The 22,731-nt window shown below is 40.0% G+C and overlaps 2 protein-coding genes across 2 annotated transcripts in view; both read left to right on the top strand.

Moving 5' to 3' along the window:
- Positions 1-22,731, top strand: part of BNIPL (BCL2 interacting protein like) — a 479,949-nt gene that overhangs the window by 301,411 nt on the left and 155,807 nt on the right. The window lies entirely within an intron of this gene.
- On the top strand, positions 10,649-10,974 carry CTXND2 (cortexin domain containing 2). The gene has a single exon (XM_069089264.1). The coding sequence runs from the start codon at positions 10,804-10,806 to the stop codon at positions 10,972-10,974; it is 171 nt and encodes a 56-aa protein (XP_068945365.1). The 5' UTR covers positions 10,649-10,803.

Raw genomic sequence — 22,731 nt, 5'->3', positions numbered from 1 at the left:
CTATTAAAGTACACAATGCTACATGTAATATATACATATGCATGTATGTGTATGTATGTGTTTATGTGTTATATATATGTTTGTGTGTGTACATATGAGATAACTTACATATAGTACCTTATAATTTACAGCAGACTTTCCTACAGGGTTCCTCACAAGATTAGCCTTGTAGTACATATATCATATTTCATATGATATTATTATTTATTATATATTATTTATGCATATTAGGTACCTTTGTGTTTATTTATACATATATAACACAATCATATTAGCTATAAGGGTGTAAATTTCCTATGATAATATGGTTTTAAATTAACTTAATTGCATATTGGAGAGAGAGTAATTATACCAACAATTTATGTAGTACTTTAACATTTATAAATCATTTTTCATGGATTCTTTCATTTGTAATACCTCAGCTAGCCAGTAGGGACTCACACTTTAGGTGGAGTGCACCCTCTCAAGAGATGCCTCTGTGGAGGAATGGGGTTTAAGGGAGGGACTGATGGAGGATCATGCTAGATGAGGAATGTATGAGCTGAAACACATCTATACTAGTTTGTTTTGATTCATTCCAACCATTCTGATTTAAGAGATTGTGTAGGGGTGGCTAGGTTGTGAAGTGAATAGAGCACCAGAGGACCTGAGTTCAAATCCCACCTCAGACACGTAACACTCACTAGCCATGTGATCTTGGGCAAATCACTTAACCCCAATTGCCCTGCCTTCCCCCCCTCCAAAAAAGAAAAAAGGTTGTACATCAGAGTATTGTTCTCTGAAGGATTACTTCCCCAGCTTCCACTTGCATTGACAGTTGGGGTCACTAGAGGACAAGTTACTAATACTGCTCAAAATTCATGAGGTAAATACCTGAGGGATTAGGTTTTTCTAGTACTGTGAGCCCCCACCAGTGGGTTATTATTATTATCAGCCAGTAATTTTTACTTTTTTTTTTTTAACAAAAGGGATTTACTTTAATGGAAGGTACAAACATGGGATTTACTTTAATGGAAGGTACAAACAGTACAAACATTCTCCTCAAACCATGGGTACACTTTTCCCTTATACTCACAAGGTCTCTGGGGAAAGCAGGTTAAAAATTAAAGTATGAAAGTAATGAGTTGGGAAGACGATGGGGCCGGCGCAGAGGCACTGACGAGGTCTGATCAACGTGGTGGCAAGTTGACCCATTAACCACAAGCCAGACCTATCACTGCAGGGCTGGGACTGGATGGAGCTGGGTAAGAGTCAAATGCAGGGCCCCTGGCAGTGGCAGCAGTTACTCCTGGGACTACCAACCCACAGCCTGGAAATTTTAAAAGCCCCTATCTGAACTTCCAGGGACCAGGATGGCAGAGTGAACCCCGGCTGCTCCAATCCCCCCCTCTGACCCTGAAAACATAGTAATTATTGCTCCAAAGCAAAACTTTAAACAGTAAAGGCTGGGGAAACCTAGAGGAAGGTCGTGGCTAGGACCCTGCCTGCTAATGGGTAAAAAGAAGACTGCAAAGACAAAGACTCTGGAGTCCTACTATTGTGAGTGGGAGGAACCAAATTCAGAGGGAGACAGTGTTGACTCTACACCCACAGCTGAAGCCTCAACAGGGAAACTGTTGGTCGCAAGCACAGAGAGCATTCTTAGATAAGCTCAAAAAGAACTTTGAAAACCAAATTAGAGAGATAGAAGATAAAATGAATATTTCTTTTAAAATCAAAGTTGCAAAATTAGAAAACATTACAATGGAGAAAATAGCTCCTTAAAAAGAAAAAATGTGTGATATGGAAAAAGGAGCTTCAAAAACTAACCAAGGAAGGGGCGGCCAGGTAGCACAGTGAGTAAGAGCACAAGCTCCAGTGTCGGGATGACCTGGATCAAATCCGGGCTCAGATACTCAGCACCACACCCAGAAATAACTGGCCTTGTAACTTTGAGCAAGTTACTTAACCCCGATTGCTTTAAAAAAAAAAAAAACTAACCAAGGAAAATAATTTGCTAAAAACTAGAATCAACCAAATTGAAGCAAATAACTCTATGAGGAACCAAGAATCAGTCAAACAAAATGTCAAGAATGAAAAATTAGAAAAAGAGGTAAAATATCTCAATGGAAAAATAACTGACCTGGAAAACAGATCCAGGAGAGATAATCTGAGAATCATAGGCCTACCAGAAAATCATGATGAAAAAAATGAGCCTGGACAACATCTTCCAAGAGCTCATCAAGGAAAACTGCCCTGAGATACTAGAACCAGAGGATAAAATAGAAATCGAGAGAATCTACTGGTCACCTCCTGAAAGAGATCCCAAATTGAAAAGTCCACAAAATGTGGTGGCCAAACTCCAAAACTATCAGGTAAAGGATAAAATACTACAAGCAGCCAGAAGGAAATAATTCAAATATTGTGGAGCCACAGTGAGGATCACACATGATCTGGCAGCTTCTACACTGAAAGATCAGAGGAACTGGAATATGATTTTTTGCAAGGCAAAAGAACTTGGGTTACAACTAAGGATCACCTATCCAGCAAACCTGAACATATTCTTCCAGGCAAGGAGATGGTCAATCAATGATATAATGGACTTCCAGACCTTCCTGATGAAAAAGCCAGAGCTCAATGGAAAATTCAACCTCCGATTATGAGACACAAGAGGGACATAGAAAGAAATGAGGAATAGATGGACTTCATATTTACCTGGAGACGCTTATATGAACTGATGCTGAATGAGAAGAGCAGAACCAGGAGAAATTTGTATACAATTACTGACACAAGTATGTGTGATAATCAACTCTGACAGACTGGACTCTTCTCAGCAATGGAGGGTTATAAGTCAACTCCAAAAGACTCATGATGTAGAGAGATGTCTACATTCAGAGAAAGAACAGAGTTTGAATCCAGATTGAGGCAAACTACCTGCTCTTTTTCTTTATCTTGTTTGAGTTTGTTTCCTCTTTCCCATTGTTCATTCCATTTGATACAATCCTTCTTTACAACCTGACTAATGTCTAATGTGAAAGTATTTTCAAATCCTGTACTTGATTTATGCCACCATGGGGGAGGGGGGAGGAAGGGAGGAAGGGGGAGAAAATTTGAAACTCAAGGAGTTGTGGAACTGAATCTTATAAACTAAAAGTAAACAAACAAATTAATAAAGACCAAAATATATATATATCTATAGAGAGAGTATCTCATAGCTCCTAGAACTCCTTTTCTCCTTTTGTAGCATCCTTATGAAGTGTCCCCTAGATAAGTAGGTCTTTGCTAGGCTCTGACAATAGGTGTCTTTTTTGGGTCTATTTGCTGGCACTTCTCTTTATCAAAAGGGGGTCATAATCCCTGAGGTTTCTGCCTATGACTATTTTTTCACGTGTGTCTGCAGGCATTTCCTCAATCATAGGCCACTATAATTCAGTTTTTTCTGCATAAGTGACTACCACTCTGTGGATTCTGCTACCAATTCTGGTCACCAGTGAATCCTATGATGACTCTGATACCTCTCCCAAATTCAGTTACCTAGGTGATAAACTACTGAAATGTATACTTCTAAAGCAGGTTGAAGTTTAATAGATGGCCCAGAGGGACATCTAATTTTTTTAGCCATCACAAGATAGTTCCTGTGTAGGTCACCGTCTCGTTTTATCCAATGATCAAAATACTTTATTCCTCTTAAAATGATTAAGGACTTACTTACACTCTTGGTAGATTGATTGTTTCAACCCAGATATTTGGGCCTTTTGTGATTCCATTAATTAGAATAGAGTAAAAACTTCTACCCTTATACAACCATGTATTAGTAAGAACCATTAACATAAAAAGAGTAGGGATTTGGGATGATCTGGGATCGAATCCGGGCTCAGACACTTAGCACCCACCCAGAAACACCTAGCCGTGTAACCTTAAGCAAGTTACTTAACCCCAATTGCTTAGGGGCAGCCAGGTGGTACAGTGAGTCAGAGCACCAGCCCCAGAGTCGGGATGACCTGGGATTGAATCCAGACTCAGATACTTAGCACCACACCCAGAAATAACTGGCCATGTAACTTTGAGCAAGTTACTTAACCCCAATTGCTTAGGGGCAGCCAGGTGGTACAGTGAGTCAGAGCACCAGCCCCAGAGTTGGGATGACCTGGGATTGAATCCAGACTCAGATACTTAGCACCACACCCAGAAATAACTGGCCATGTAACTTTGAGCAAGTTACTTAACCCCAATTGCATTAAAAAAAAAAAAAAGAGTAGGAATTGGACAAAAGAGAGGCATTTCTTTAAATAGAGTATGGGATAGAGGCAGTTTAGGTGGGTCAGTGGCTAGGATACCAGGCCTATAGTCCAGAAGACCTGGGGTCAAATATAGCCCCAGACACTTTACTACTATTTTGTATTTATTCACCTGTATATATGTTATATCGCCCTACTGGAGTGCAAGTTTCTTGAGAGCAAAGTCTGTTTTGTTCCTCACCTTTGCCTCTCCTAGGATAGTGCCTTGCACATTGTAGGCATTTAATAAATGCATTTTGAATTTAAATAAATTGAAAGCTATCTCTCAGACAAGTACAGTGGAGCTCTTTTGATTTGACAAGTCCATATGTCCTAAATTGGTCTGAGTTAAGGGAAAGAAAACATGAAGTTGTGCTTCAATATTCCTTTAGAACAGGGGCTTTTAACTTGGTGTCCATGAACCCCATTCACAGATAGATTTCTGAGGTCCATAAACTTGGGTAGGAAAAAAGTTATATCTCTATTTCAGTGTAATTGGTTTCCTTTGTAATAGTATGTATTTTATTTTGTTCATTTAAAAATTTTATTCTGAAAAAGAGCCCAGAGACTTCATCAGACTACTAAATGGGGTCATGACATAAAAACAAACAAAAAAGTAATTGAGTCCCTGCTTTAGACCGAATGACTGGGCTGTTCTACCTTCCTTCACACATGTTTATGAGCGATATATTAACTTTGGCTTCCCCAGCCTAGGTGAAGTTGTGGAACTATTCCTCCCATGACCCAGGTTCTTATTTAATCAATTGGGATCATTTTCTCACTCATTATAGGGTGTCTGAAACTTGAAGCTCTTTTGGTTGAACTATTCATGAAGTACCTGGTGCCTCAGTGTAAAAAGTAGAAATGAAAAGAGCAGTCTGTCTACCATACCGCCACCACCACTCCAGCAATATGGGGTGAATAGGGATGGCAGAGATCACATGCTGCTGAAAAGATGCATTTATTTAAGTGAAGTCTGCCCTTCTGACAACCAAATCCAGCCTCGGATGCCTGCCCCCAAAGGTATAAAGCTACTGTCATTATATCTACTACAGAAAGTCTTTTCAGAAATACTGTAATTATGACTTTAATTCTGTGGGGTTTAATATATGGTATTTTTCTTTTAGGCTTTATATTATGAAGGTGATTGTAGGAGGAAGGTTTTCCTCCTAGAGCTCATTAAGAAACAGATAAACATCTTGTCTTAGGTATGGTTTGATGTGTGGGAAGATGACCTAGAGATGTGATCTCCAAAGAGTTTTGCCAGCTGGAATAGTTTGTGATTAATAGGTTACTCTATATGATGTCTTAAGGTTACAGAGTGTGCTTTCACATATACTTTTTCTTGAACTTCCCAAACTATGAGACAGAAGTACACTGGAAATTGTATTATAATAGCCATTAAGAGGTAAGGAAATTCAAATTCAGAGAATCGTCTTGCTTGCTTCAGTTAAGTGGCAGAGCCAGAAGCCTAACCCAAGAGTCCATTGGGTCCATCATTCTTTCCATTATACTATATCCTATCTTTTCTAAGAATTGTAGTGTAAAAGGCTAAGGATCATACTTAAAGATTCCTTCTTTCTCAGAGCCAATCCCACTGAAAGGAGAAAGGCTAATACATTGTTTAGGAAAGAGGACAGGCCAAAAAGGAAAGAAAAGTGAGGTGTTTTGGGAAGGAACATGTAGCAAAGCAGAGGAAACTAATGAAAGGAATATAGCTTCCTGGAATGTTCTGAAATCCTTCTATTCTTGACCCCTAAAAGGGTCTGAACTCAAGCAATATGGATAAAAGAATTTACTCTCTGACCCCCATTTTTTCAGTTCTCATTCTAAGGACAAGAATTTGGGATTTTTTTTTTTTTTTGCTTTTTGGAGGGGGAAGGGCAGGGCAATTGGGGTTAAGTGACTTGCCCACGGTAACATGGCTAGTAAGTGTCTGAGGCCAAATTTGAACTCAGGTCCTCCTGACTCCAGGGCTGGCACTCTATTCACTGCACCACGTAGCCACCCCCCATGGATAATATCTTTAGTCTAAATTATTGTTGTTATACTAAAATCCATCATCATAAGCTTCTCTTTCAGCTTTGACATTTGTTCCTTTGACTATTTAATAAGAAATTCCATCCTATTGCACTTACCAGGTATCATATTTTTAAAAGGTAGCACACAAGTCTGTTCTTTAAAAGGCAGAAGAGACCCTTCAAGACAGAAAGTGTGACATATGAAGGATCAAGGGTGGCAAGCAGCCTTGTATAGTGTATAGAGAGCTGACCTTGGAACCAGGAAAACCTGAGATCAAGTCCTACCTTTAACACAAACTACCTATGTGACTCTGGGCCAGTAAGTTATTTCCTCTCATTGCTTTAGGTAACTTTCTAAGACCATAAATTGTAGAAAAGGTGTCTACCTACATTGGTAGAGGATGTTCCACCCTAGGACCTCCCTACACTAATTAAATCACAGGTCCTATCTATCTCTATCCTACATTAGTTTTCAAAGGATTTGACTGCTTTTGACAAAATATTCAAAGAATGATGTGAATTGCGTCTTTGAGTTTTCGTCTGGGCATAAAACAGCATAAAGGTTTTTTCAGACATTCGCTGTACCTTTTAAAGTACCTTTTAAATCTAACCAGACTTTGCATCCATAAAACAGCAGGACAATAGAGTATGTAATCACAGGATTATGAAACTGACAGAACTTTTCAAGATCTCCTAATTTTATGAATGAGGAAACTGAAGTTACTTTAGAAATGTGACTTAAATCAAATGCTAAGATATGTGGAATAGACTGGAAGTCAGAGTAGGGAATTGATTGAATCAGTATGTTTAGAGAAGAAGACGTCATGGAGGAGAACTTTGAACTGTACTCTGTCTTGTTTTGATCCCCACAACAACCCTGGAAGCTAGGCAGAGCCAGTACTGTTCTCATTTTGCAAATGTAAAGAGTGGCATTCCTCTCCACTGGAATACAAGCTTTACATTGGCAGTAAGGAGCAAGAGGCAGATATATAACTGCCACACCAAGCATATGCATGTCCTCCTATGGTAGGGGCAGAGCCAGTACTTCGAGTGCCTCTTGGAGGGGTAGGGCTGGGGATAGCTTCTCAGAGTAAACTCTGTGTAAATCACCAGATGGTGCTGTAAGCTCAGATTGCTCCAGCTTCCTCCCTTTGTGCAGGTGCACAAATCTTGCTTCATCCATTTGATGCTTCATGAATGTGCTTTCAGTAAACTTATTTCAATCCAGATGGGTCCATCCTGACCAACAACCAGCACAGGGAGATCTGGTTGTACTCTGCCTCCCAGTGGGCCTATCCCCAGTACCTCATTCCTCACCCTCAGTTGTCACCTCCAGCACTTCCCTCCCATCAAGGCAACAGGGCACCCTAGTTATTATGTCAGGGCAAAAGGTCAATAAGGGGACCCCATTTTGAAAATTTCACACTTCATGAACCCTGGACAGTTGATATGTTGAATGAGAACTCAAGGTAAATGCCATGTCAGCTTTGCGACCCAAACTCCTCTGGTATAAGGACTAAATCAGTCCAACTAATTAAGTTTTTTTTTCAGAACATTATGAGTCCCCTCTCCATCCTTTTTAACAAATATACAGATATAACTTGCCTCAGTCCCCCAGATCCTAATGCCTCAACCCAAACTGATCTAATCTAGTTTAAGGATATCAAGATTCCCAACAATAAATTGTAACTTCTGTGATTTATTTCCCCCCATTCCCATAAAATTTTTATTTTAACAACTTTATCATAAGATCTAGTCTGTAGGAAATAATTTTATTTTATATATATCCAAGTCATTTCTAGATTAAAGAGAGAGATATTCAGACTTGCAGAGCCCCCCATGCCTTTCCACATGACTGCCCCAAGGCAATTTCAGATAACATTTATAGGAATCTCAAACAAGGAAAAGTTCATGATGTATTAAAATACAGTTTGAAATTAACATCCCAGAACAGTTAGTTATCTATTCCTTTCTGGATCACTTCTCTCTGAGTTCTGAGCCTGTGATCAGTATCTTAACCTCCCATCTCAAAACAAACATTGTCTCCAGGTGGGTCATATTGTCCAATCATTCCATGGTAGGAAGAGTTCAGTTACTTTATTTCAAAGGAAGGTGCTAGCCTTTGTTCCTCCCACTTTGCTAAAGGGAATGGACTAGAAAGACTTTCAGGCTGGCTAAGTAAGTAATGTTTCTAGAGAAGCTAGAAAAGTTTTCAAAATATGCTTCCTTAAGAAGCAATTTCACAGGATAGCTAGGTGGTACAGTGAATAGAGCACTGGCCCTGGAGTCAGGAGGATCTGAGTTCAAATACGGCCTCAGACACTTAACACAAAAACCAGCCGTGTGACCTTGGGCAAGTCACTTAACATCAATTGCCCTTCAAAAAGCAAAAAAAAAAAAAAAAAAAAAAAAAGCAGCAATTCCAGATAGTGCTATTTGAGCTTAAAAGAAGGAAAGATCGTTTACAGCAGGGAAAATCAGAAAAGTCTTCATAAAGGAAGTGGTATTTGGGCTAGGCCTTGAATCAGGATGAAATTCTGAGGGATTGAGGAAATTACATTCCAAGCATAGAGAACAGTAGGGGCAAAAGCAGAGAGGGAGGAAAGCCTGAAATAAGTTCAAATAATGGATATTATGTACAACAGTTTACCTGTTTATGTATGAAGGGTACACAATAAACCTGGAAGGATAGTTTGTAGAGAACCAAAAACATCAGACTAAGGAGTTCAGACCTCATTTAGCAAACAGTGGGATTCATTGAAGAGCTTTGAACACTAGGACAGCATGATCAAATCTGGAAAAATCATCTGGCAACAGAAAGTTGGATGGATTAGACCAGAGAGAGATTGGGAGGCAGGAATATATCAATTAAGAAGCTGTTAAGAACAGCTTGAACTATGATGGTGGGCACAGCAGTGGAAACAAAAGGACAGATGGGAGAAAAATAGAAACAAAATCTCCAGGTTTTAGTCATTAGTTGGATGTTGTAGGTAAGGGATAATGAGGACACAAAATGACTAAGAAGTTTTGACTGCAGAGTGGTGGTACTGCCATTTTTTTAAAAGGAGTCAGTAATAAAAGGACTTAGATGAAAGACAACCTAGGAAAAAAAAAACAAATTTAATAATTTTTTAAAAAGAAAGTCTAAAAGGAGGGTCCCTAAGAGGGCAATAGCCCCTGTGATTGAACCCCAAATTCCAAAGGATTATTTAATTCTCATTCTCCTGCGGCCACCATTCCTAGCTCACGACTAATGGCATCACAAAAATTCTTCTTTTAATTCAACCAAAACACGGTAGGAGAAGGGGAGGGGAAATTAAGAAGCTTTACTAGGTAATTAGGAAGAATTCAATAAATATTAAGCTCCTACTATGTGCAAGGCACTGTGCTAGCCTGAAGACACCAATACAAAAAACAAAAAGCCTAACCTCAAGGATTTCTATATTATACTAGAGGAGTGAATGCAACATGTAACCAAATATGTAAATACAAGTTAATTCAAGGAGGAAGACGGCAGTAACAATTGAAGACTTGGGAAAAGTACAATAAAACAAAATGATGAACAAGATACTTAAGATTGTTAAATTTGCAAAGGTGTAGCTATAGACTCCTTTCTCTTCTTGCCCCACTCTATTCTTGTCTCTGGTCTGAAATAATGCTCAATAGCCATATATAAGATTGGTTTTCTTTTAGATAAAGCCCAATTTCTTCACCACTAGTGATTATCTCAACCTAATTTAGGCTCATTTCAAGAAGTTTTTAATAGTTTTCATCATTTTAATCCCTAGACACTCTCCTTGATCATAGTGTTACTCTCTCTCTGCTCTCTCTCTGTCTCTCTCTGTCTCTCTGTCTCTCTCTCTCTGTCTGTCTCTCTCTGTCTCTCTCTCTCTCTCTCTCTCTCTCTCTCTCTCATATTCACAAGACTCTCAAAGAATAAGGAATAGAGTATTTTAGAATTTCAAAATTCACTTCCCAACCTAAGAACATTTCCCAAATGCATAAAAGCTAAAATAACCAATTGTGCTTGCATCTTCTATCAATTTCCTCTGTTCTTGAGTTGGGACTCCATTTGCCCTGAAGGAACTGATCATCCAGTGAACTTTATAATCTTAAAATATTGCAAAACATTAAGTATAAGATAATAATGCTAACAATTTCCAGGAACAGTAAAAGAAGGCTCATTTCATAATAGAGAATGAGTTTGGCACAAGTTGGGATGGGAGTAGCTAAAAATGCTCTCTACTTCCTTTCTTCCAACCATTTCATTTGCTACAGTATCATGTATATAATAGATACTTAATAAACGTCCGTTGAATGGAGAATAAATCTTTCCCTTATGGGCCTTCTCCAACCCTTGCTCCCCTCCCTTTGGTTTCTGTAGAATAATAACAGTAGCAACAATAATAAGCAAAACTATCCCTAAAGGAATATGCATTGATATTTCACCCTTGTTTCTTCCAAGGAATACTCTGACTGTACAGAGGGATCTGAGGAAGCAACCAAGTACTAGGAAAAGTATCTGCATGGAGGATACAAGCTTAATCTACAGCATCGATGTGGATAAAGGGTTCACCATTGGTTTTGTTGTTCTTATGTGCGTGTTCCTGATTGTAATGACAGTTCGGTGTGCCAAGCTAGTCATAGACCCTTTTAAGGCAATCCCCACCTCCACTTGGCAGGAGGAAGATGTCTAATCAGCCACAATGCCCAGGAAGTTTGCCATCTCTGGGATGAAGCTGGGGCAAATAATACTACATATTGTAGGCTGGTAAACCCAACACATCTGCTGTCAATTGTACAGAGAGTAATGATCTAGCACATTAGATTATTAAACTTCCTTGTTTTTTCAAAATTCTCATTCCTACTATATAGGGATATAACCTATAACCTGGAACACCAGTCAGTTCTGGGTTTATAGGGACTGGATCAAGTTTCTCCAAAAATCTTTTTGACTCATTTTGTTCCCATCCTGGGATTCTTTTGGGAACCTTAGAATTTGGTTCACTTTGTTCCCTATTCTGGATGTCCCCATGACACATAGATAGTGTCTAAGTCTCTAACTGTGACTTAGGAACTCTAAGCCCTGGATTGACATAAAACAAGGTCAATCCTGACGACTACCAAAAACATGACTTTTTTTTTTTGTCTTATATTGTCCCCAACTGGAGTTTACTCCAGGAAATCTCAAAATATAGTTAATATCCAATCTCCACATATAAGGATGACAGGATGGCTAATTTCTGTATAAGCACTCAAGGTAACAAGTGCGTTTATCAGGTATGATAAAGGTAAAAGCCTTTATTTCAGTCCATAGAAAATAGACTCAAAGGAGCCCATAAATACATGCAAAAAACAAAACAAAACAAACAAGCACATAAAAAACCTCACAATAGCTCAGAAACAAACATAATTCTTCTTTCTCTCTGGAGGTCCTAATTTACCACAGGATCCTATATAACTTGTTACCATATTTTAATTCCACCCTTGTGGTCTCGACTCCCTTGGAAGGGAAACACATGTTATCATTAGGCAGACTACATCCTTCCTAGGGGACCCACACTGTCCAAATAACTCTTTGTAATGATACATACAAAGCCAAGGTCTTTTGTTCCTCCACAGCATGACTTTTGGTCCTTTGCCACTGTCCCAGTACTCAGAGCCGTGTCTGATTCTCATCTCTTTTCAAGAGGCACACTGATCATGCAAGTCCCCTTCTTTGGATAGAAGGCTGGATTACTGACTCTCAAACTTGGGATCATTCAAAAGGCATTTTTGTCTAAGAAAGTATGCTATCCAAGAAATCTCCCCTCTCTGGCTGAAAGGATAAATTTCCAGATCTGGTCATCAGCCTCAACTCCTTCCCACGGAAACTTGGACTCCACTCCAGGAGCCACACTGAGCTCTGATAGTTGAGTTTTCATCTTATTTGTCTGGTTCTAAGTCTCTATCTCCCATCCTGGCTATCCCCAAAACACGCCCCTGCCCTTGTCTTCCTCCCCTCACCAACTCCATCAGTGTTGCCTTTCCTCATTATAATGTAAATTCTTGAGGGTCAGGACTGTCTTGTTTGTTTCTATTTGTACCCCAGTGTTTAGCCTTGTGCCTGACACAAAACAAGTGCTTAATAAATGCTATATATGTATGTTTCTATATGCCTGCCTTTCAATCTAGGAAATCCCCTTTCTCTAGCTAGAAACCCAGATTCCAGGAGTTTGAAATTTAAGATTACCTTCAAGGCAAGCCTCAAGGCCTAGGAAATCATCCTTCTCTGGCTGGAAGACAAGGGCTCAGGAACATCAGCCACATATTGCTCCCTTGGTGCCACTTGAGCAAGAACACTTTTGTCCTTTCTTTTCTGAGAGAAAGATACTCTTGAGGACCCAGAGAGCAGATCTGAAGTACTTTAGTAAAGACAGAACTGGTTGCCACTAAAATAACTTAACACTGCTTTAGTGCCCAGCTGAGGTAACCAACCTGGAAAGCTCCAGACTCCTAGTTTAGAGCTGTTGTTTCACTGATAGAGTGTAATTCAGTTGTTTTACTAAAAGAACTTACCGGTGAGAGCACCATAGAATTTTCTAATACAAGCCTTACAGAAACTGAGGCTCCTTAAGAGTCAACCCAATATAGTAGAAGCAAGACCTTCCCGCGGCTCCGGCTTCCACCCTCCCCAATCCATGTAAAAAGGGGACTCTAAACAAACTTTGGAGCTGCAGAACCCACATAATGACACAGAGAAGTTAACCTCCCACTGAGGACAGCCCGGCAGGCCTGCAGGAATTGGCCAGCACAGTACTCTGGGAGCTGAGCCCAGCACCGCACGGATGCTTTAGCCCCAGGGCGGGCCTGACCAGCCGCCTGCCAGAGGGACTCCAGATCAGCAGCAGCTGTGGCCGTTTCCAGATTTATCAATACATAGATACGAAGGACAAGGTGAGAGGCCAGTGCAGTCTGGACTTTGGGACCAGTAAGTGGGAGTGCGTGGCTTTTACCCCTGGGGCGAGAAACCACTGAGATGCCAGCACAGCCTGCCAACACCATGTGGCAGCTTCAGCTCCTGGCCTGCAGAGTGTAGGGGGACCAAGCACCAGTCTGAGGGGTAATAGCTCTTGCTTTAACCTGCTTGGATCTGGATTGCAGTCTAGGGTGGAGGTGCTGGGGTGTGTGTCCAGCTTGCCAGAGCGTGTGGATACCTCAGAGAGGGCACCCATCTAATACCTCAGGCAGCTGAGAAAACCCCAGCGTTTGGGACGAAAACTCCCCTGCCTGGTGGCAGAGTCCTACTGTGGCAAAAAGCCCAAAAGTCAAATAATTGAGTGGCAAAATGAGCAGGCAGAGGAAACAAAGCAGACAGAAGATTCCAACATTACACTCCTATTTTGGGGATAAGAAGGAGCAAGGCATGGAACAGGAGGAAAACAGTGAAGTCAGTACTCCTGCACCAAAAGCTTCAAAGGAAAATACATGCTGGTTACAGGCCATAGAGGACCTTAAGAAGCAGATAAGAGAAGTGGAGGAAAAATTGGGAAGAGAAATGAGAAAAATGCAAGAAAATTATGAAATGAGAGTCAACAGCCTGACTGAAGAAAATAATACCTTAAAAAACAGACTGACTCAAATGGCAAAGGAGGCTCAAAAAGGCAATGAGGAGAAGAATGCCTTAAAAAGTCGAATTTGCCAGATGGAAAAAGAATCTCAAAAGCTCACTGAGGAGAATCATTGCTTCAGAATTAGATTGGAGCAAATGGAAGCTAATGACTTTATGAGAAATCAAGATGCTGTCAAACAGATCCAAACAAATGAAAGAATAGAAGGCAATGTGAAATATCTCATGGGAAAAACCACTGACCTGGAAAATAGATCCAGGAGAGATAATTTAAAAATTATTGGACTACCTGAAAGCCATGACCAAAGTAAGAACCTAGAAAGCATCCTCCAGGAAGTTCTCAAAGAAAACTGCCCTGATGTTTTAGAACGAGAGGGCAAAATAGAGGTTGAAAGAATCCACCGATCACCTCCTGAAAAAGATCCCAAAAAGAAAACTCCTAAGAATATTATAGCCAGGTTCCGGAATTCCCAGATTAAGGAGAGAATATTACAAGCAGCCAGGAAGAAACAATTTGAATATTGTGGAAACACAATCAGCATAACCCAGGATCTGGCAGCTTCTACACTGAGGGATCGAAGGGCTTGGAATGTGATACTCCAGAGGTCAAGGGAGCTGGGATTAAGACTAAGAGTCACCTACCCAGCAAAACCAAGTATCATGTTTCGGGGAAAAATATGGTCATTCAGTGGAATACAGGACTTTCAGGCATTCTTGCTGAAAAAACCAGAGTTGAATAGAAAATTTGACATTCAGATACAAGAAGCAAGAGAAGCATGAGAAGGTAAACAGGGAAAAGAAATCATAAGGAACTTATCAAAGTTGAACTATTAACATTCCTACGTGGAAAAACAATAATTATAACTTATGAAACTTTTCTCAGGTACACATAGATAGAGGGCACGGGACCAATTTAACAGGAAGGGATGATACTTAAAAGGTAAAATTGAGAGGTGAGAGGAGTATAATGAGAGGAGATGGGGAGAGACAGATTGGGGCAAACTATCTCATACAGAAGAGGCAGGGGAAAATGGTTGCAATGGAGGGGAAGAATAGGAGGGCAGAAGGGAATGGGTCAACCTTATTCCTATTGAATCTGGCTTGAGGAGGGAGGGAAATACACACTAAATAGGGGATCTCACCCTCCAGGAGAATGGGGGGGAAGGGGATGAGAGGGGGAATGATGGAAGGGAGAGCAGGCTGGGGGGAGGGAAGTTGGAAGCACCCACTTTTGAAAAGGGACAGGATCAAAGTAGAGAATAGAATGGGTGGGAGGGAAATGTAGTCAGTCTTTTACAATATATCTACTATGTTATTGTTTTGCATTAGCCGCACATGTACAACCTATACTGAACTGCTTGTCTCCCCAGTGGGGGTGGGTGGCAGGGGGGGAAGGGAATGAATCTGGGATTGAAAGTTTTAAAATCAAATATTCAAATATATATATATGTGTGTATATATATATATTATTATTATTAATACCATCTTACATGTAATTAAGAAATGGGATGTACAGGCACTGAGGCATAGAGATCTGCTGGAAAAGTTGAAACGGGTATGGGAGAAAATATGGGAGAGAGCAGATTGGAGGTGGGGATATCCTGTGGGACTGCTGTTTTGGGGGGATGGGTGAGGGAAAAACAGGGAGAAAATTTGTAACTCAAAATCTGGCGGAAACGAATGATGTAAATCAGAAGTTAATAAAACATTAAAAAAAAAAAAAAGAGTCAACCCAATATGGCAAACTTTTAATAAACTTTACTTTTCTTTGGCTGAAAAAAAAAAAGAACTTACCACTGCTCCAGCAGCCTCCAAGTGGTAGAAAAGCAACCTTGTCTAGCAGAAGAGTGGAGAGTCTCACAACAGGAGAGGCACACTGTTTCCTAGGAGAGACCACTGCCAACCAATCTTGAAGTGCAGAGTTTTGAGCTGCTTCAGATGCCTGCATTTCTCTTCTCATGTGTCTCACTATTAGATTCATAAGTGTGTGCCCACTCCTACACATACACACTGTGTACATTGCTGGAAGAGTGACCAAAGTTTACTGGTGGACCATCATATTTTGTCTATTCCTAAGTAAATGTTACATGATGATTATTGTTGCTTTTGCCTTCTTGTTTAGTAAATATTTCATATTTAAGAATTAATAGTGTCATTGTGACTGCTTTGTGTAAATGGGAGCTGGTGGGGGCTCGGGAACTACAATGGTAAATAGTAACAATGTATCTTCCCACACCACAGCTAGCCCAGGAGCCTGAGAGTGAGTTTTGGTGGTCATGGCTATGGCTGCCTCTAACCTTCCCTGGGTGAGAACTCCCTTGAACTGCCAGCAGTAAGGCCAGAAAGAGAGACAGAGAAAAGGAGGAGGATAGAGATGACACTTTGGATACCATGCTTACAGATCATTTTCTGCCTGCATCAGTGGGTTACCTCCCATACCTGGGCTACTTTAAGCATGCATGCTTATATCTGGTTCTGGGCAAGCTTTATTTCATCCCCATAGAAAATTCAAAATACAGAGGACTCATATCTAAGCCCATAAAAAGCCAAGACATCCTCCTCTGTCAAATATGCCTTCTTCATGACTTCTACAAGGCTCCCCTGAAAGGGAAAGCACTTGAAGGTCAATAGAATGTTGACTTCCTTCCCCTGGACTTGCAAAGTCTACACAATTCACAGTAGTAAAGGAGGGCAAGGACTGGAGTTATTTCCCTATATCACGGCTTTGTCCCAATGCCTCTCCACTTTGGCTGTCTCCCTGCATGCTTTGTGTATTAGCATTAAGATTCCCACATGTATCACTCCTGGGGCCTAACCTCATTCTTTGTGTATAGAAGGTCTCTTATCTGCTCTGTTAGCCCTGGAAAGTTTTCCCTCCACATCTGTGCCTATTCCCTTTTGGTAAGCCAAATCCAGGAATGGAGCTCAGACCTACTCTTAGTCATGATTCAGTCATCCTTAGCTAGTGTCTGTAAGCCAGTGAAAGCCCAGGGCTAGGAAACTCTTCACAGTCCTATCAAGGAGATATCAGATTCCCCAAAATGGTATCACTGAAAATGTTTATGTCTTGTATAGAAAGACAGCTTAAATAATTATTCAATGCTGTTTGTCAGAGATGGGGGCAGTACTAGACATCTATGAGTTCAGCATCCATTACTGGCCAAGGAAGAATATGGATGCAGATGTTCTTTTCCAAAGACCATATGACAGTGAAAAACTGTATTTAACTCCCAAGGAGCTGGAAAACAAATGGAAGAATAGCTGGAAGTTTGGGACTTCCATCAGACAGTATATAAAGAGCATATGGAAACTTTTTTTGGAGAGTCAAGCCTATTTTAATCCAACAATAAGCATTATTAAGTGCTTATGTGATAGGCACTTGCTAAACACTAGGAATACAAAGAAAAACCTTTTTAAGAAATCTTAAAAAAAAACCCAAACCTTAAAATACCTGCCCCCAAGGAGCTCACAATCTATTTGCCTCAGCTGTTGTGGATGACCATCTGAAGAGAGCAGATGGCTAACATCCTATTTGAAGTAATACAAACCAATAAACAAGGCAGAAAGGGTCAAGCACCAGTCATTTGAGGATACTTTATTATAGAGATAATGGCAGAAATTGGTGTTGTATTACAGAGTGCTAACTTGAATCAAATCAACAAGTCACCAATAAATATTAAGTGCCTACTATATGCCAGATACTGTACTGTTACTGAATCCTACACATGGCCCTAGGAAATACTACCCAAGGCATATCTATCTATGGTCACCAAAGTTTTACAGGATGATTTTAGAGATTGACCAAGAAAGGACCCTAGAGCTAATAAAAAAAAGATTTTACTGGCCCAAAATGGCCCCAAATGTCACCAAAAAGTGTGATGTTTGTGCTCATGTGTGCAAAATACTATCAATTCATGTGGCATATTTGGAGAATACTAGCACCAGCAAATATTTAGACTCTATCTACATTGACTGTTTATCTCTGTGTAATCTATGGCTTAAAGAATATTTGTATAAGTTGCTTCACATTGGTAGCAATTGAGAGGAACAGTTGGCAAGAGAGATCCTGGTCTTCTGACTTCCAGCTTTGAGAAAGGACAGGTTCTTTGAGAGCTTTCAGCCCAGAGATGGTAAGATTGTTGGGTAAGTGGTCAGAAAGAGATTACAGGAGACCCTTTGCTGATACCGGGTGCAGAACCCTGTTGCACTGACCACATACAGTTCCCAGTTGCAGTTCAAGGGCTAGTTACACTAGCACTTGTGGCAACAGGAAAGCCGGGGACCTTCTCACAACTCCGGGGACCTTCTCACAACTCCGGCACCAAGAGGAATACTAGCATTTATGGCAGCAGGACAGCAGGGGAGCTGGTCATAGTTCCATGGCAGAGAGAAATACTAACACTTGTGACAACAAGAGAGCAGGGAACCTGGTCACAGTTCTAGGGTCAAGAGGAACACTATCACTTGTGGCTATAGAAGAACAGGGGTGTCCTTTCTGGGTAAAGACCAGAGAGCAGACCAAGAGATCTGATCACACCTCTCCTCAGATTACTGGTAGTAACTGACCCTTTCACAAGGTATGCATCAGCATACCCAACCAGGAATAAGAAAGCTACCATAGTTACTAAAATGCAATGGGAGAAATATTTCTCAGGATATAAACTTCCTGCCAGGATCCATTCAGACCAAAGCAGAGACTTCAAAAGGAACTTGCTCAAAGAAATGTTAGCTTTGGCAGGCTTTTAAAAGGTCTAGAACAATATCTTAGGATATTCAAGACCCACTATTTAAATGTTTCAACTGAGTACTGGTGAATATGTTCTGTACATGGACACCAGAATAAAAATCTCAGTAAAGGCAAAGTGATTTTCCTAATACATGCATACAACTCCATCAGGAATAATATCATTCACTGGCTTTATATCCTATTTATTGATGCTTGGAGTGGAATGAGACTCCCTATTAATTTATGTTTTGGAATCTCTAAAGTGGTAGACACTACAGAAACCTACAACTACTACATTTCTCAGCTGAGAGAGAAGAAGCTTAAGGAAGCTTTACCACCCATCTGCTTTAGCCTTGAAGAACAGTGAAAGAGATAAACAACAATATGATATCCAAATTCATTTTTTGTTACTTATTTTTTTTTAATTCCAGGAAAATATACATTTTCAAACTACATTTTCATAAAAGAGAGAAGAATAAGGTATGAATTTCTTGATTCAGTAAATTTTGTGATGATTTTTAAATAATATTTTATTTTCCCCCAATGACATGTTAAAACAATTTTTAAACAGTTTTTTAAAAAAGTTTTTAGCTTACTTTCCCCCCATTAGATGCAATTTCAGTATTATTCAAGCTTTTTTTAAATAAAGAAATTAGGTATTTAAAAAGAAAAATTTTGAGTGCCAAATTCTATTGTTCCCTCCTTCCCCTCCCCTCTCCCTGAGATGGTAAGCAATCTGATGTAGGCTATACATGTGCAATCATGTAAAACATTTCCATATTAGTCATTATGTACAAGAAGACTCAAATGAAAAACAATGAAAGTGGAAAAAATAGCATGCTTCAGTATGTATTCATACCATATCACTTCTTTCTCTGGAGTTGGATAATATGTTTCATCATAAGTCCTTTGGGATTGTTTTGGATCATTATATTGCTGAGAACAGCTAAGTCATCCACAATTCCTCATTGTACAATATTGCCCTAACTGTGTACAACATTCTCCTGGTTCTGTTCATTTCACTTTGCATCAGTTCATGTAAGTCTTTCCAGGTTCAAAATTCATTTTCAAGACTGTCTACAGAGTAAGAGAGTTCTGCTGAAAAATCTTAATGTTCTCGGGACACCCAAATCAGCAGGTCAATGATAAGCCACTTCATACTTTGTAATGGAGAGAATGGACAACTTGCTTGTCTAAGAAAATAGATCCATTCAGGATCAGAGGCTGGTGGAAGTCTGGCAGAGATGAACCATTGCAATCATTTATTGCCAGTAGGTGAGTTTGTTGGGGTCCCTAATAAGCCTATTGAAACTGATGGATGTTCATTTTCACAGACTCTAGGGCAAAGACTGACTGCCAGTCTTACAAAACCTGCTTGAACCAGACAGTTTGTGTCTCACAAACAGACATTTCACATGAAAGAGATTTTGTGTTAAGTACTTCAAGAACTAATAATATTTATAGTTATTATATGACCTGTGGCCTCTATAAGCCAAGGTTTAGGAAGACAGAACTATGGTTCTGATGAAGATCATGATCAGCTAATACTAACAACTAGCATTGGTATGGGTCAGATAATTGCACAGAAAAACAATAAATAACTAACCAGTGATCAGACTGACTTAACAATATCTTGTGTGAAACTAGGCAAACATGAACACATCTAGCCAGATGATAAGGCTTATTCACATGTGTTCACTGAGAGACATATTAATTGTCACACATTCCTGTCTTATTTTCTTTTGTATACTTTCATGCTTATTTGCTTTGTATTTTCATCATGCATGTACATAGTTTGCTAATTACATGTTATTATCTAGATGTATATCATCTGGCTATTTTGCATAGCCTATGGGTGTTATTATCTGATGGGTGTAATAGTCATTTTGGCTACGATTGAATTGACTGCCTTGCATGGTGCACCAGTGTTGCTAAAGAACCTGACAGCAGTGTTTCTTCCTATCTTGGAAAAACAACAAACTCTCCTAGGATCAGAAAGAGAGGATGGCATTTTTTTCCCACTAGAGAAGTTGTTTAAATCTTCTGGAGGGAGAAAAATGTTAATTACCAAATTTGTGCCACATAGACTTTTCCCAAGACTCATTAGTACAAGGCACTGGGAAAGGCATTCAAAAAAGATAATGCAGAACATTCCTAAGTAACCAAAGAGTTATCCAGGGTTTGGGACTGTGGACTTTGCCAAGCATAACCCAGTAGATTTACTTAGGATAGAAGATAGTAAAGCTGGGGCAGGGAGAAGGATGGAAGGATGGGCCTCTATTGATTAACAGTGATTACTTTTATTATTTTTTACATTTGTTAGTTACACTTATTAATTCAGTCAGTCAATAAAGCATTTATTTAGCACCTACTATGTGCTAGGCACTGTGCTAAACACAAGGGAAACAAAAAGAGGCAAGAGACAGTCCCTGCTATCAAAGAGCTTACAATCTCATGGGGAAGGCAACAAGCAAACAAATACACAGAACTAAGTGTGATCAGGGTCTCTGTGCTTTCTTGAATCAATCAAAATTATCGTATGAGAGACGTGATCATGCCCTAAGGAATTTATATAAACAGAAGGTACTGTCCCAGAATTGGACAGAAATTCTGAGGATCTGGTTTCCAATGGTTGATGCACAGAGTTCCTATACCCCTGAGGAGCAAAAAGGCAGGACTGAGCTGTGACAGAGCCATGAAGGAGCATCATTAGTTCCATAGGTTGTTCGGTTTGTAGTTGTCCTTCCTTTCTTGAAGAGGACCAAAATAACATCACTATGTTACAGTCAAGTTACAATTTGCCCAACTCTGGTTGATCAGACCAATTTGAGCTCCAAATGCTCTACCACAGGTCAGGCACAAAGAATCCATGTGACTATTTGGGGTGGAATCTCTATATTTGTGCATCTCAAGTTTCTTTTGAGCTACTTCAATTCTGCTTTGCTCATAGAGCACAGCACCTTCTCTGATGAGGGCGAGCCATGCTGGGCAGTCCTGTGCCAGTGTCTCCATTGTCACACTATCAATTCCAAAGTTCTTAAAAGAAACCTCTTTCTGGGGTGGCTAGGTGGCACAGTGAATGAAGCACCGGCCCTGGAGTCAGGAGGACCTCAGTTCAAATCCAGCCTCAGACAACACAAAAACTAGCTGTGTGACCTTGGGCAAGTCACTTAACCCTAACTGTCCTGCCTTCCCCCTCCAAAAAGCAAAAAAAAAATAAAAAAAGAAACCTCTTTCTTCTTCTTCTGACCGCCTTGAGAATGCTTGCCCTGTGTGAGTTCTCCATAAAATAGTCTTTTAGACAAGCTTATGTTTCACATTTGAACAATGCAGCCAACTCATTAGAGTTGCACTCTCTGCAGTAGAGTTTGAATGCTTAGCAGTGTAGTTCGAGAAAAAAATCTCAGTGTCTGGTATCTCATCCTGCTAGGTGATCTTCAAAATCTTCCTAAGACAATTCAAATGCAAGTGATTCAATTTCCTGGCATGGCAATGGTAGACTGTCCAGGATTCACAATCATGCAACAATGTGGTATCTCAGAGCAGAAGCCCTGGGTGGAGGGAAGTTTTGAGAAAAAGTCAGCTTTTCTCCCAGCTCACCTCCTGTGCCTCTCTATCCATTAACATGATAATATAATCTGCCCTTTTGTAACCCAAACTTTTACAATAAACTGGTTTTTGGGGTGGCTAGGTGACGCAGTGAGTAAAGTGCTGGCCCTGGAGTCGGGAGGACCCAAGTTCAGTTCTGGCCTCAGACACTTAACACCCACCCAAAAAAACTAGCCGTGTAACCTTGGGCAAGTTACTTAACTCCAATTGCCCTCCAAAAAGGAAAAAAATAAAAAAAAAAATAAACTGGTATTTGCCTCAACCACAAATAAGCCAAGGATTAACTAGGTATAGGTATAAATGTGAAATTAGGCATAGAACCCAACCTCTGCCTAAATGTTAGGAATGTTCCTAACTGGGGGCTCTAAGCAACTGTGACTAAACTCATAACTTTTGATCTAAAAACAATTCTTAAAACTAAAGAACAGGGAATCATGAGGACCTTAGAGGCCATTATATTGCTCTCTGTGCATAGAATGAACTAATTATTGTAAGGAGGTATTACAAATT

The sequence above is a fragment of the Petaurus breviceps genome, unplaced genomic scaffold, assembly GCF_028583685.1.
Source record: "Petaurus breviceps papuanus isolate PSGF00001 unplaced genomic scaffold, PetGlider_PUasm1.0 186, whole genome shotgun sequence".
Taxonomy (NCBI): domain Eukaryota; kingdom Metazoa; phylum Chordata; class Mammalia; order Diprotodontia; family Petauridae; genus Petaurus; species Petaurus breviceps.
Note: the sequence above shows the minus strand (reverse complement) of the source record. Positions and strands in the feature narration are given on the sequence as shown.